The sequence below is a fragment of the Larus michahellis genome, chromosome 7 (assembly GCF_964199755.1).
Source record: "Larus michahellis chromosome 7, bLarMic1.1, whole genome shotgun sequence".
NCBI classification, from domain to species: domain Eukaryota; kingdom Metazoa; phylum Chordata; class Aves; order Charadriiformes; family Laridae; genus Larus; species Larus michahellis.
The window spans coordinates 49,501,118-49,513,455 of NC_133902.1; the positions used below are offsets into that span (position 1 = coordinate 49,501,118).

General features: G+C 51.3%; 1 protein-coding gene across 1 annotated transcript in view; it reads right to left on the reverse strand.

Moving 5' to 3' along the window:
- ITGB5 (integrin subunit beta 5) overlaps window positions 1-9,123 on the reverse strand; it is a 62,991-nt gene extending 53,868 nt beyond the window's left edge. Inside the window, exons 1-2 of the mRNA XM_074594565.1 lie at window positions 8,664-9,123; window positions 4,460-4,545 (exon numbers count right to left, since the gene is read on the reverse strand). Of these exons, the coding sequence (XP_074450666.1) occupies window positions 4,460-4,545; window positions 8,664-8,769 (192 nt within the window). The 5' untranslated portion in view covers window positions 8,770-9,123. The remainder of the gene's footprint in view (window positions 1-4,459; window positions 4,546-8,663) is intronic.
- Between the last annotated feature and the right edge of the window lie 3,215 nt (window positions 9,124-12,338).

Sequence of the window (12,338 nt, forward strand, 5' to 3'; positions counted from 1 at the left end):
AGCAAGCTCACAAAAGCAAACGCACAAAAGCAAGTGGACAGACTGAATGGAGACAACAGTGTGACAATTACATGCTCATCACTTTGACAGCTTTAAGACAAATTGCTTGGTTCATGCCATAAAACCGAGAATGGCACTGACTGTATCTAACTGACTATATCTAACTCCTGACTACACATGTCCCCACCATTTTTCGCTTTAATCAATCCAGTTCTGCATTAATTCAGTCTGAACCGTGCTTTCTTTCTCCATTTAAAAAAATTGACATGTTCCCGCCTTGATTTTCCTTCCTCATTCTCCAGGCACGCGTTCCTGAGATGGGAGAGGATGGGGTGCAAGCCATCTGCTGGAAAACAGAGGGTGCCGTTGGGGAAATTTCAGTTCAATTAATCAAAAAGGAAACTTCGGTTTAATTAGTGCAATTAATGAGCATCGTCTCTATCTTGCATGTAGACATCTAAAGGCATCCACACAGGTAATGCATGGATGAACACACGGTGTACACACACCTAACGAACAAGAGGGGCCTCTGCCTGTTGGTACGCTGCTCCCCAAAGCAGCAAACAGAAGATAACAGCTCCGTAATGACATAATTTCCCCCTCCTCGCCCCCCCATACCGCTACTCTCGAATGCTCTTTTGGAGAGCATCTCCCCTGCAACCACTCCAGGTAGCTTTATCATGAACACAAACCCCACCTGGCCGCTCAGAGGACAGAGCTGAAGCCACCTCCAGAGCTCCCTGCTCCCCCCAGCAAGCCCCACCAGCCCCCGTGAGCCTGGGCAGCCTGACAGCACCGCAGAAAATCAACCAGCGTCCTCCTCTCCCACCCACAAACCCCAGGCTGCTGCAGGGATCACAACCCCCCCACGGGCCAGCGTGGCAGTTTCCAGCCAGAGCCTTTCACCAGCAGCTTGTCAGCGATTTCTGGTCGTTGCCAGCTTCTTCTGGAGCTTGCAGCAGAAGTTGAGGAATCTCCTCAGATTCCAGCACGGACAGAAAGGCCAAAGCAGCCTCCATCACCCAAGAGTCACATATTTCCCCCAGACAGTCCTGTTTCAAGGCATGCTCAGGCGACATTAAAGGTCACGCATCCACACCTCCTCTTTTAAGTGCCATTTAAACAGATCATCCCATTTCAGTCCTGCCTTTCCAGGTATTCGTGCACGAGCCAACAGAATTGATGTCGGCTTCCAAATTTCCAACAGCCCAAAGGCTTGTGGTTAGCCCAACAGCCCCTGTGGCCTCCGGGGCTGCCGGATACCAGAAGCTGCTATCATCAACTCATCCATCATCACCCTCTTTGATGGGAGCAGAGATGCTGAACGCAAGCAGAAGTGAAGACAGGCTGATTCAAGCCGAGGGGACGTGACACACCCTCTACAAACAGGTTAGGAGGTCGTAGTTATAAATTCATAGCACGTTGATTACTGTGCTGTAAGCACCTATCTATACACATGCTCTTACCCTCACAATTCAAGGCAATGTAAATACAAGGAACCTTATCCCACCTGGAAAGCCATTGGGACAGGGCTCCTTGTGTCCACAGAATTGCTTTTGCGCACTCTTAACCCCTATTCACAGTCCGTGAGCGCTCGAGTCTCTCTGCTCCTCTGCGGTCACGCAGAGCCTGGATCTGGGCGCGCAGAGGGTGATGGAGGAGGATGCAACGCCGCAGGAGGTTGCGCGAAACATGGTCATCTCTGGGAAACGGCACAGCTTTCCTGCTCGTAACGCTCCTCTGCCGTAGCCGGGGTGTCCCTCACAGCACCGGCAATGCCGGCCACCCAGGGGGACAAAGAGCAAACAGGTAGGATGGCACCGCCAGGTGATGTTATTCCCCATAGGAATGAATATTATATATAAGAAAGTACAGAAGAAGGTACAGAAAGTATATAAGAAGGTATAATAATTTGTGTGTATATATATTATATACACCTCTACACTTCCTGTATATATGATACATATACTTATTTACAGAATTATATGTACTTCAGACTTCTATTATATATACTTCCTGACAAAATTATTAATTGCTGCCTACAAAGATGACGACAGCTGGTCCAATTTCCTCCCAAACCTCTTAAGTAAATGCAAAGGGAGCAGAAAATACACACTCATCAGCTGATCGTGTTCTCACCACCACAGCACTAGTGTCTGCGGAAACCCCTCCAATACCTTAGCCCTGACACTTAAACAGCAGCAGGGCTGGAGAATTTGACTAGCATAAATGCTCGTGGGCAACATACTGCTGCAAATTAAATAGAGAAGGAAAACAGACTAAAAGGAATTTAATAAGCATACCTGACTAGGCTGTGGCAGAGGGGAGGGGAAATAAGGTGGTGAAAGGACTATGCAGAGAAAGCGGATATTAAGAGTTTATAGCATTACTTTAAAACTTCTGAAGTCAAAAATCTCTTGATATCTTTCACAATCCCATTACCTCACCTGATGATCTCACTTAAAGAGAAATAATTAGAGTTTCAAGCAGTAAATTCTAAAAAAAATAAATAAATACAGAATTAGAATAAGAACTCGCTATGTTTTAGCATGCAGCATGTAATGGGGACAGCAGCTTTTAAACGCGTAGCTCTTGGCACGAAACACCTTGAAATGTATTTTTAAATAGCCGCTGCAGGCTAAAGGTCAGGAAGTATTACAGCACTTCCCTGTAAACACGCGTCTTCCTTCTTGGCCCCTCCGTTCCATTTAGGAATATTTTTTTTTGGTAACTCTCCTGTTTGCAAGATAAGAGTCAGGCTGCCAGTCCCATGGGCTGCCATACAATTAGTGGCCACACTGACCACCAGATAAACATTGCCGCTGGCAGCGTTTTGCAAAAAGCTGTATTATGAGTCCAAGAATTAAAAATAAATAAAAAACCAACTAAAAAAGCGCAAGCTATTGGGTACCCATAGCTTAGTAGCCAGCGTTCCTGGATCCAGTCTCACCACCGCAGATCAGCTGGCTGGAAGAGGAGCTCTTACAGCTGTTTACAAGATGTCTCAAACGCAGGATCTACTGCTTTACCCTTTCCCTTCTGCACATCATTTGCCCTGCTGGAAAAAAATCCCATGAAAGCTATTACGCTGCCAGGTAGCATGGTGTTAGCAGTGTTAGGAGGTGTTCCTTGGAGAGCTGTGGCTGTGCCTACAAGTAAGTGAAAACCCAGGGAAAGAGACCTGGAGAGCCAGTGGCCAGGTACCTCCAGAGACGCAGACGAACCGGGGTGCTCCGGAGCATCCTTCATCCCATCTCCATCCCCATCCTCTGCCCCGAGGGGCTGGAGCCACCCCAGACGGGGCTGGCAGGAGGACGGACAGGAGCAGCAGAGGAGCACACAGGCAGCACCTGCATCTTCAGCTCAGCATCACCAGCTACAGCTGGCAGGTGAAGTGCAATCTCAACCCCACAGCCTGCCTCCCCTAAAACGGGACCAGGACGGCCACACCAGAGGAAAAAGGGTCAGCAGGGAACAGGAGCGCGAGAACATCACTCCTGGCCATGCCCATCGAGAGGTTCAAGATCATCCACCGCCCTGGGGTTTCTCACAGCCCAAAGCTGGTTCCTGGCATAGCAGCTGTGCCTGCAAGTAGGCAGGGTCTTTCCATCTGTAAGCATCCCAATTTCTCTCTTTAAATATTTAGGACAGATGCAGGCACTAAGCAGACAACAGCTATCTATGCATCAGATGTTATCAGCTCTTTCACACAGCTTGTTCTCTAAAAATTGTTAAGTCTACATGACAAGATGTATATTTGATAAAATATCTCTCTCTCTCTCTCTCTCTATATATATATATCTCCCACTAAACTCAAGAGCTGTCCTTAGGTAGCAGGGAAAGATAGTTGCAATTTCTCACAAACCAAGCAGGCCCTATTAAACTCTGGGTGAGCAGCTTCAGCACCGACATACGGATGCATTTCCACCCCGAACCGCGCAGCTAAGCCGTGTAACTCATCGCCACAGCACAATGCAGATGCCAGAAGCATGGGTCAGCTCCCAAAATGACACCATCGATTCAGAAAGGAGAATTATCTTTGTTACAAAGAGCCCGTGCCACAGCAGGCCACGCAGCGTGGGACACGTAGCAGGACACCAGCTGGGGGCTTGGGGCTTCTAAGGGAGAGAGCTTTCGAGCAAGGCTCCCTGCAACACAGAGCCCATGCGGGGACCCTGTACCCACCGAAAACAAGAAGGTAATTGAAGGGAGAGAGGGACGGAAGGAACAGTGCTGCTCTGTCAAGGATGCACAGGGGCCAGCGGGGTCGGAGACTTATTTCCTACAGTGTCAAAGAGCTGGTGAGACACAGAGACACAAAATATGCTCAGCCTGGGAGTCCCCACTGCCCTCGCCCACCCTTCTGGCATGGGACGGTGTCAGGAACAGGCAGGGTGGGGAATAGCTCCCTTCCTGCGTTACAAAAAGAATGGAAGACAAACGAGGTCTGTCCACCTACCTCCTTGGAGCACCAGGCACACTTGGGATGGATGAGGAGACACTCTTCGCAGGATGTGGCGCTTCCGCTGGTGCACAGATTGAGGCCTTCAGCAAGAGAGAACAAGAGAGAGAGGGGTGGGCTGAACACTTACTTCACTCCAAAACAGCGCTCAGGGGAGTTTTGAGGTATTCTTAGTGTTAAACATACTGTAAGTTCAAACAGGGGCAAGAGCAAAGAATCTCCCAGGAGCTTAAAAGGCTGGAGAAGTAGTAAACCTCTCTTCACCTGTAAGGAGCTCTCATTTTCTTTTCCTTCCCCAAGAAAAATGAAAAGGGCACAAACTGGTTTTGGGGGCCTGAGAACCACCAAACTACAACTCTGGTGATTTTTCTTCCCTTTTTTTTGGTGGCTTCTGGTTAAGCAAAGAGTTCATCTACCCATCTCCCTAATGAAATCCTTTCATCACTGTAGACAGAACGCACCAGCTGTTTGACCAGCCTGAAATACCGAAGTGGCTGTCCAAATCCCCCAAGATGCTGACTTTTAGGCACGTCTTGTGAATTTTTTCAGCTGAATATATGGAGGTCCCCTCGCCAGAATTTTCATCTTAAAGCAGCCTTGGAAGATACTCATCTCCCCCTTCCACGCAGGTGATTTTCACAGTGGACTCATGTTACAGTAAATTACTTTTAATTTGTTATGGGAGTCATTTCCACAGGATATCCAGGTTAAGCTGGGCAGCATGTTTGCACTGGGATGTATCCAAGGCTGGCCAGGGTGGAAGATGCCACCCCACGCCGTGAGCCAGGGCTCTCCCTGCCCGTGACACCGGCAAGGGCTCTGCGCCCTCCGAGGCAGCAGCAACCAGGGCAGCAGCGATGGTCTTTCCTCCTGGATGGCTGGCGTACCAAGCCAGTTTCGCTTGCAAAATCTACCATCTGGGCTTTGGGCTTTAAAAACAAAGTGGAACCACACAAGTTAAGCCGAAGCAAACATCAATGGTATCGGCTGTGAATGCAGCAGCTTGTTTAAGCATGCCTGTGGCTATGAATGCGCCCTTCGATACCACCGATGCCCCAGCTCCCCCGGGCACAGCTATTAACTTCTACTGTCAATAGCTGATTAAACAAATCTTCAACGGAGGGTTCAGCACAGAGGCTGCACGCTCCAAATGAAATGCCGCGGGCTCAAACTCTGAGTCTGCGATTTTTTCTATCCCAAACATCAATAAAAGCATTGTCAGGCCTCTATTTTCAGCCAGTTGCATCCGCAGATACCATTGCACCATGCCGCTGCTGGGTATAAGCTGCAGATTGCACAGACTTGCCGACGGCTGCTGAAGAGCCACACGGAGTCTTCTCTTGTCCCAAGAACTTTCTGCCCTAGGAGCTTGGGAAAAGGCATTTTTGCTGCACCCCACGTGAACATTTCACCAAAAAAATGAAAAGCAGCGGCTGCCCGGGTTGCTCCCGTACAGGGCGGGTCTGTGAGCGCAGGAAGGAGTGAATCAAGCCGGACAGCTGGAGGAAAACTTAGCGTGCCCAAGGCTAAAAGCACAAAGGGGATAAGTAGGTCCTGTCAGTAATTCTCGGCCACCGCCGAGGCATGACCGTGTCAGAGCCCTGCACTGACGGGTCTCTTCTGCCCGCAAGGTGGTTAACTCCAACCCGGGGGCGCAAAGCCCTGGGCTTTCTCTATGGCTCTCATTCAGACAGGCTGCTTGGGCTCATTCATACCAAACAAGAGCCTTCTTAGGGTTGGTGTTTTGTTTTTTTTTTTGCTGGCTGTTACCACATACCCAGGCGTTTCATTCCTCCTTCACGTTCACAAGTTATATTCCAGCTCCTGGACCTTGCAAGAGCTCAAAACATATGTAAAATACAGTGAAATGTAACTTGTTCAACTGAGTTACAGTTTGCACGGAGATTAACGCTTGCGTTTCCAAACCCTACAACGCAGCTGAAAGTTTTTCCTCAAGAGCCACTGCTCTGGGTGCGCTGGGTAACAAGCAAAAATAATAGGCTTTATAAAGCAAACACTTGTGTTCGTACACGGGCTACACAGCCCTGGCTCCCCCATGGCTTCACTTGCCTGTCTGCATGGAAATAGGATAATATTTACCTCCATTCCTGACCACTGCATTTTTGAGAGTTTACTTAGTAATGGTAAGATCTTAATGAAAACCAAGGTCTCCTCCTTCCACCGGCTGCCATGACCAAAGCAGCCCACGCTCCTGTGGCCGGCCATGGGGTGACATTCCTCCCAGTGGCAGCTTTTGAAGTTTCCAAGTATGCTTTTCTTTCCACTTTGGAGCAAAACCAAACCGTTTCCAGCATTGTTGTGAAAACGGAGCTTTGTTAAGCCCTCTGATTTTGGACCGAAACCCGAGCTTTTTGAGTTGGAGTGAAAACACGCAGGATTTTCCAGATGCAAGTCTTTGCTGCGCTTGATTCAACAGAGTCTTTCCTGAATCGGGCAAAGGAAGGACCTGAAGATGCTCACGCTAGTCCAGATCCTTCCAGATGCTGAGGCGAGCCACCAGGTAAGACTGGAAGGAACTCGGTCTGCTCCTTAATTCTGATATGTTTAATGAAACCACTTGTAAACTTCAACTAAACTTCTTATAATGGGGAAAATTCCATGCAGGATTTAGTTGGGATTACTCTGGAGGAAAATAATCCACCCCCCCGGACCGCTGAGCTCCACACCCCACACACGGTCCTTCACGCTGATTCCCAAACCCTGTACCTTATTTCATTTTGCAAAGCAGTGTCCAGCAGGCATGAAGAGCATCTCCAAAAGGCATCCTTGCCTTGGGCTGAGCCACAGGAGAGCCCAAAAAAGCAGAGGAAGACAAGGCATCCCACCAGACAGCTGAGATTTTAGTACATCAAACTACCGATGCAAGAGCAAGATAGGAAACTCTCATGAAAGGTACTCAACAAATTTACTCATAAAGATGCTCCAGGCAATCTGACCTCATTTTAAACCTGTTCTGCAAGAAATCCTAGTTTGGGGAGCTCCTCAGACTGAGACGAATGTACTGGCTTGCTTGGGGGAAAAAAAAAGTAAAAAAAAAAAAATAAAAAAAAAATGATGTACTTTATTCTTTTTCCAGCTACGGGTGAAAAAAGATCATTTTATTCACACTTGCAATAAGCATTCTAACAGCCTTGTCCCTGCGACAGTCTGCTGCACTATTGAATCATCAATTCTAAGGATCAGATGCTCAAAATAAATAAATAAATAAAGCTAAGAAAACCTCTTCAGCTTTTTTGCAGTCGCGTGCCACAGCACTCTGTAAGATGAGACTCTTGTTAAGATAACTCATTAAAACATTAAGGACTGAGAGCAAGTACCGGAATGGTGGACTCAGGCATTCTGTGGGCTCCTTTTCTGTAAAAAAAAAAAGTTTCCCAGAGCGCTCAGAGAGGAGAGAAAACCCATTTCCAACACTACTGGAGCAAAGCCACAAACTGTGCTGCCCTCTCCGAGAGCATCCCCGCCGGGGACAAGGACCGCTCCCCGTGCACAAAGCTGAGATGGGGGGGACGATACAAGGTGAGAGCGTGGAGATCGGTCACCGGCAGAGCGAACGCTTGTGGGTTCATCCTGCTTGTTCTTCATCCGATCAATTAATACACGCTGCTCAGGCAAACGTCCCAGGGAAGTGCTTCTCCCTGAATAGCAGTGGTTATAGCTGGTTCCGTTAAAGTATATATACAGAGAGAGAGGTGTATATATAGCGGCTCCACGCTTTTTAAGGAGAAGGTGTAAGATCCCGCCCCGCCAAGCCCAGGGATGCGGTCCCTGCCCAACAGCGCTGCTGGAGCGCGGGTCCCACCGCCCCGCAACCGGGGACACAGCGGGCGGGGGGGACGCGGGCTGCGGACCCCGGCGGGGCTCGGGGACCCCCCCGGGGCCGGAGGGGGAAGGGCAGAGAGCCCCATACCGGGGGTGGGGGGGTGAGGAGCAGCGGGGGCAGGGAGCCGCGTCCCGCCGGCAGCGGGGCTGGAGGGGGAACGGGCGCAGACACAAAACAGAGCGCAGGGAGATGGGAGGCGGCCGGAAAGTAGGGGGCGGGGGGGGGGGCGGGGGGGAAGAGAGGAGGAAAAAAATATAAATGGTAACAAAAGTGGACCGAAGCGGGTTTGGGGGATAATCCGCCTTCCGTGGCGGCGTTTGCAGGGCCCGGGGCGGCGGGGAGCGGAGCGGCCCTTACCTCTGCCGGGCTGCAGCGGGGCGGCCAGGAGGAGGAGGCGCAGGAGGAGGAGCGGGGGGGGCCGGCGGGCGGCGGCGGGGGCCGGCAGCCCCCCTCGGCGGGGCATGGTGCGGGGCGGCCGGGCAGCCCTTCCCGGCCGGGCCCTCCCCGCCGCCTTTTGTGCAGCCGCGGCGGCGGCGGCGGCGGCGGCGGAGGAGGAGGCGGGGGCGGCGCCGCGGAGCTGCCCCGGGGGCGGCGGGAGCCGCGCTCCCCGCCGGGATGGGGCGGGACGGGCCGGGACGGGACGGGCCGGGACGGGCGAGCGTGTCCCCGGTGCGTCGGTGTGTCTGTCGGTCGGTCTGTCCCGCTCCCCAGGGTGCGCTGCCACCTCCCCGCCCCGCCGCCCAGGGAGGCGGAACCCCCGTCCCCCCGCGGGCGCGGAGCGGGCACGGGCTGGTCCACGACACGCGTGGATGTGTGTGTACGCACACAGACCCACACACACCCTCAACACACCCCGCACACACCCCCCACACCACACACACACACACACACACACCACACACAGACTCTGCATCTGCCCACGTCCGTACACACACAGACACGCGCGTACATGCACGGCCACATCGCATGTGTACACGCGTGCACGCTTCATACAGGCACAGGCGTACACCCACCCGCACACACGTACACACACGCACATACCTGCGCAGGGATGCACGCATGCAGGCACACACAGCTGTCACAGACACGCACGGAGGCGCATGTCGGACTCCATGACCTAAAAGGTCCCTTCCAACTAGACAATCCTACGATTCTCTGATACAGACAGGCACCCCCAGACACGTCCGTGTACATACAGGCAGACGTGCAGAGCGCAGACACACACCCACTCATGTACCCACAGGCACAAAAACAACGCGCTCTCTCCTCTCCTGGCTCACAGCGCTGATGTCCCCACGGGTCAGTGGCTGCCCTTATGTGACATTTTCCTGCTTCAGGGATTTTCCTCTGTGCAAACAAACTGCATCCGACGGTTAAAGGGCTCCCTAGGCAAGGGCACCCAGGCAGCGCTGCACTGCCTGCCAGCTTTTTGGCGCTGCCCACGCACCCACCGCCTGTCCCTGGCATGATGGGACATCCAACACTTCAGATCTAAAAGAAACAGTGGATTTATGATTGTGTTTGGGTTGCTGGGGAGCTCTCTGTTTTCTTCTGTTTTTAAAAGAAATCATAAATCAACCGTAAGGCTGATCATTAATTTTAAAGGCAATTTATAGTAACAGTTAACTACCTGTGGCCTGCAGACCTTCATGACACTTCAGCATACTATCTACTAGATCTCACCATTAGGTTTTACTCAAAACACACACCCTCAATTCAATACGTCGCATTGCTGTTCTCAGAAAGGAGTGATTAACTGTAACGCCGCCTGCCAAAATTTCCCCTTATTTGCACTGATTTCCAGCTCTGCTTTCATAAACCTCGCTGATTTCTGCAGCCTCTCCATAACCTGGGAGACACCAGGCTTGGGTTTAAAGTAATGGTTTGTTGTCTTAGGAAATACCTGCCTACAAAAGCTGTAACATTTTAACTGTCCTGGTGCTGCTAAATCAGACTAACTCCTGGTGTGGTGGTTAGAGCATCACAAGGGTTATTACTGGTAAGCACTGCAAAACCATCACCGAATGCCTCACCACAACACCTGCTGTGGTAGGAAGGTGGCACGTGGGCCAGGCTCTGACCTACGGGCTGCCCTCCAGCCATCGGCTCTGCGTGGGCAAGGTGCAGCATCAGCTTTCCCTCCTACCCCGACAGCCCAATAAGGTGGATCCCACCACCCTTTATTAATAATAAAAATAATACCGGCCATGTTGTGACTGATCTGGAAATGCAAGGCATGGTTTGCAGGGACGTCAAAGGGGGTCGTTCCTCTGCGGCGTGTTTTTTGTATTTCTGTGAAGAAAAATGAGATGCAGACCTTACGTTTGCATGAGATAACTGATGTGCGCCTTAGTGCCCAGAGGAGCCTTGTGTAGACCTACAAGTCCCTTCTCAGACCTTTCGGCCATGCCCAAGTACCCTGAGACACAACTTCATGTACAAACATACCTTGACAGACTTGTGTATCAGAGCTTTAATCACCCTGGTCGTAGGAGCAGGAAGACCCTCATCCCTCATCCCGGTGTTCTGCCTTGCCACCCAGGGGGCTGCTGGAGAGAAGGAGCAGGTGCAAAAGGGCAAGTTGTGAATAAGCAAGAGAAAGCAAAAGCAGGGTCATGGGAGGAGGAAATTACTCAGAGGGAAGCCATCCACCTTGTGAGACTCGACTGTGGCATCTCAAGTAGCAGAGAAGAGGATTTGAGGAAGAGGGGGATGACTTTCGGAAGGAATGTATTGCTGCAGGACCAGAGCCAGGGGAAGCGTAGGAGCTCACCAGTCACCGGTTATATTTAGCTGGGCTCAGCCGAGGTCGAGCGCCTGCCCTCGCTTTCCGTGGGTCCTGCGGTGTTGCCACGAGCACCCAGTGCCCGCTGTGCCTGGGCTGATCTCGCCCCACAGCCCCCACAAGAAACCCCAGAGAGAAGGAAGGTCAGGAGCTGCTACTACACATCTTTTGAGCCGGGGGCTGTTGTCAGCACTCAGCATCCGCTATCTATCAGTCAGGTACCCTTATCACCATATTTTTCAAGCCAAACCCCTGTGAAAGTCCCACGGTTTCACAGGCCATATATCTCTTCCCAGTAGACCGCCAACAACCCATAGACCACAGCGTGCGCCCAGAGCTCTACAGGGAAAGACCCTGCAGTGCTGCAGGGGAGGAAGTGCTGCAGCTTCCCTGACGAGAATGACATTAATACCCTTCTCCAAAGCCAGCACTGTGCTCCTGCCCCCACGCACAGCAAAAAAGGGGATGCGATTGCAGTTACAGCGAGCAGCTGTAAACTCAAGAGGGGGACTTGCAGTGGTTGAACATGGTTGAACGCAAGGAAGGCACCCACCATGGGGCGGACAGCTCAGCTCTGGAGCGAGCAGGCAGCCTTGCATCCCTGAGGTCGGCTGCAGACCAAGAAAAGAAGCATCAGCATCAAAGTGTGGCCTGAAGTGAAGTGCCCAGAGAAGGTGTTTGTAGTAATTTTTCCTGTTCACCCATGGTAAGGCCGCTGGACCAATGTGTCCTGGCTGCTTTTCTGGAGTCAGGGACAGGGTGGCAGTAGATGCCTGAAAAGATTGCCTCTATGTACGAAACCAGATGAGACCCTCCCGGGATTCAGTCCCTGGACGGAGAAAAAAAGCTTTTAGTGCCCATGTGTTAACAAGATTATTGAGGACAATGGGATCATACAAACCGGTAGAAGATGAGTTTGGGGCAGCAAGTTGCTCTTGATCTCCAGGATAAGCCATCGCTGCTGCCTGTGTATTTTCCATCTTGACCAACATGTCTCCTGCCTACAAAATGCCATTCTTAAGGATCACTTAGTCCATGGGACTGAAATCCTTCGGGTTCCTTCAAGTATTTTGGTGCCACAGAGACCTTTGAACTTCGATTATGAGTATCATTGCACAGTTCTGCTGGAACAGAGAGAGGAAAACCCCCGGGCTGGAAAGACCTGATCTTTGTTCTTGCTTTCTTATCGCTTGCATTTTAAAGCTATGGTTAAAGTAGGACATAAACCCAATGTATCTGACCAAGGC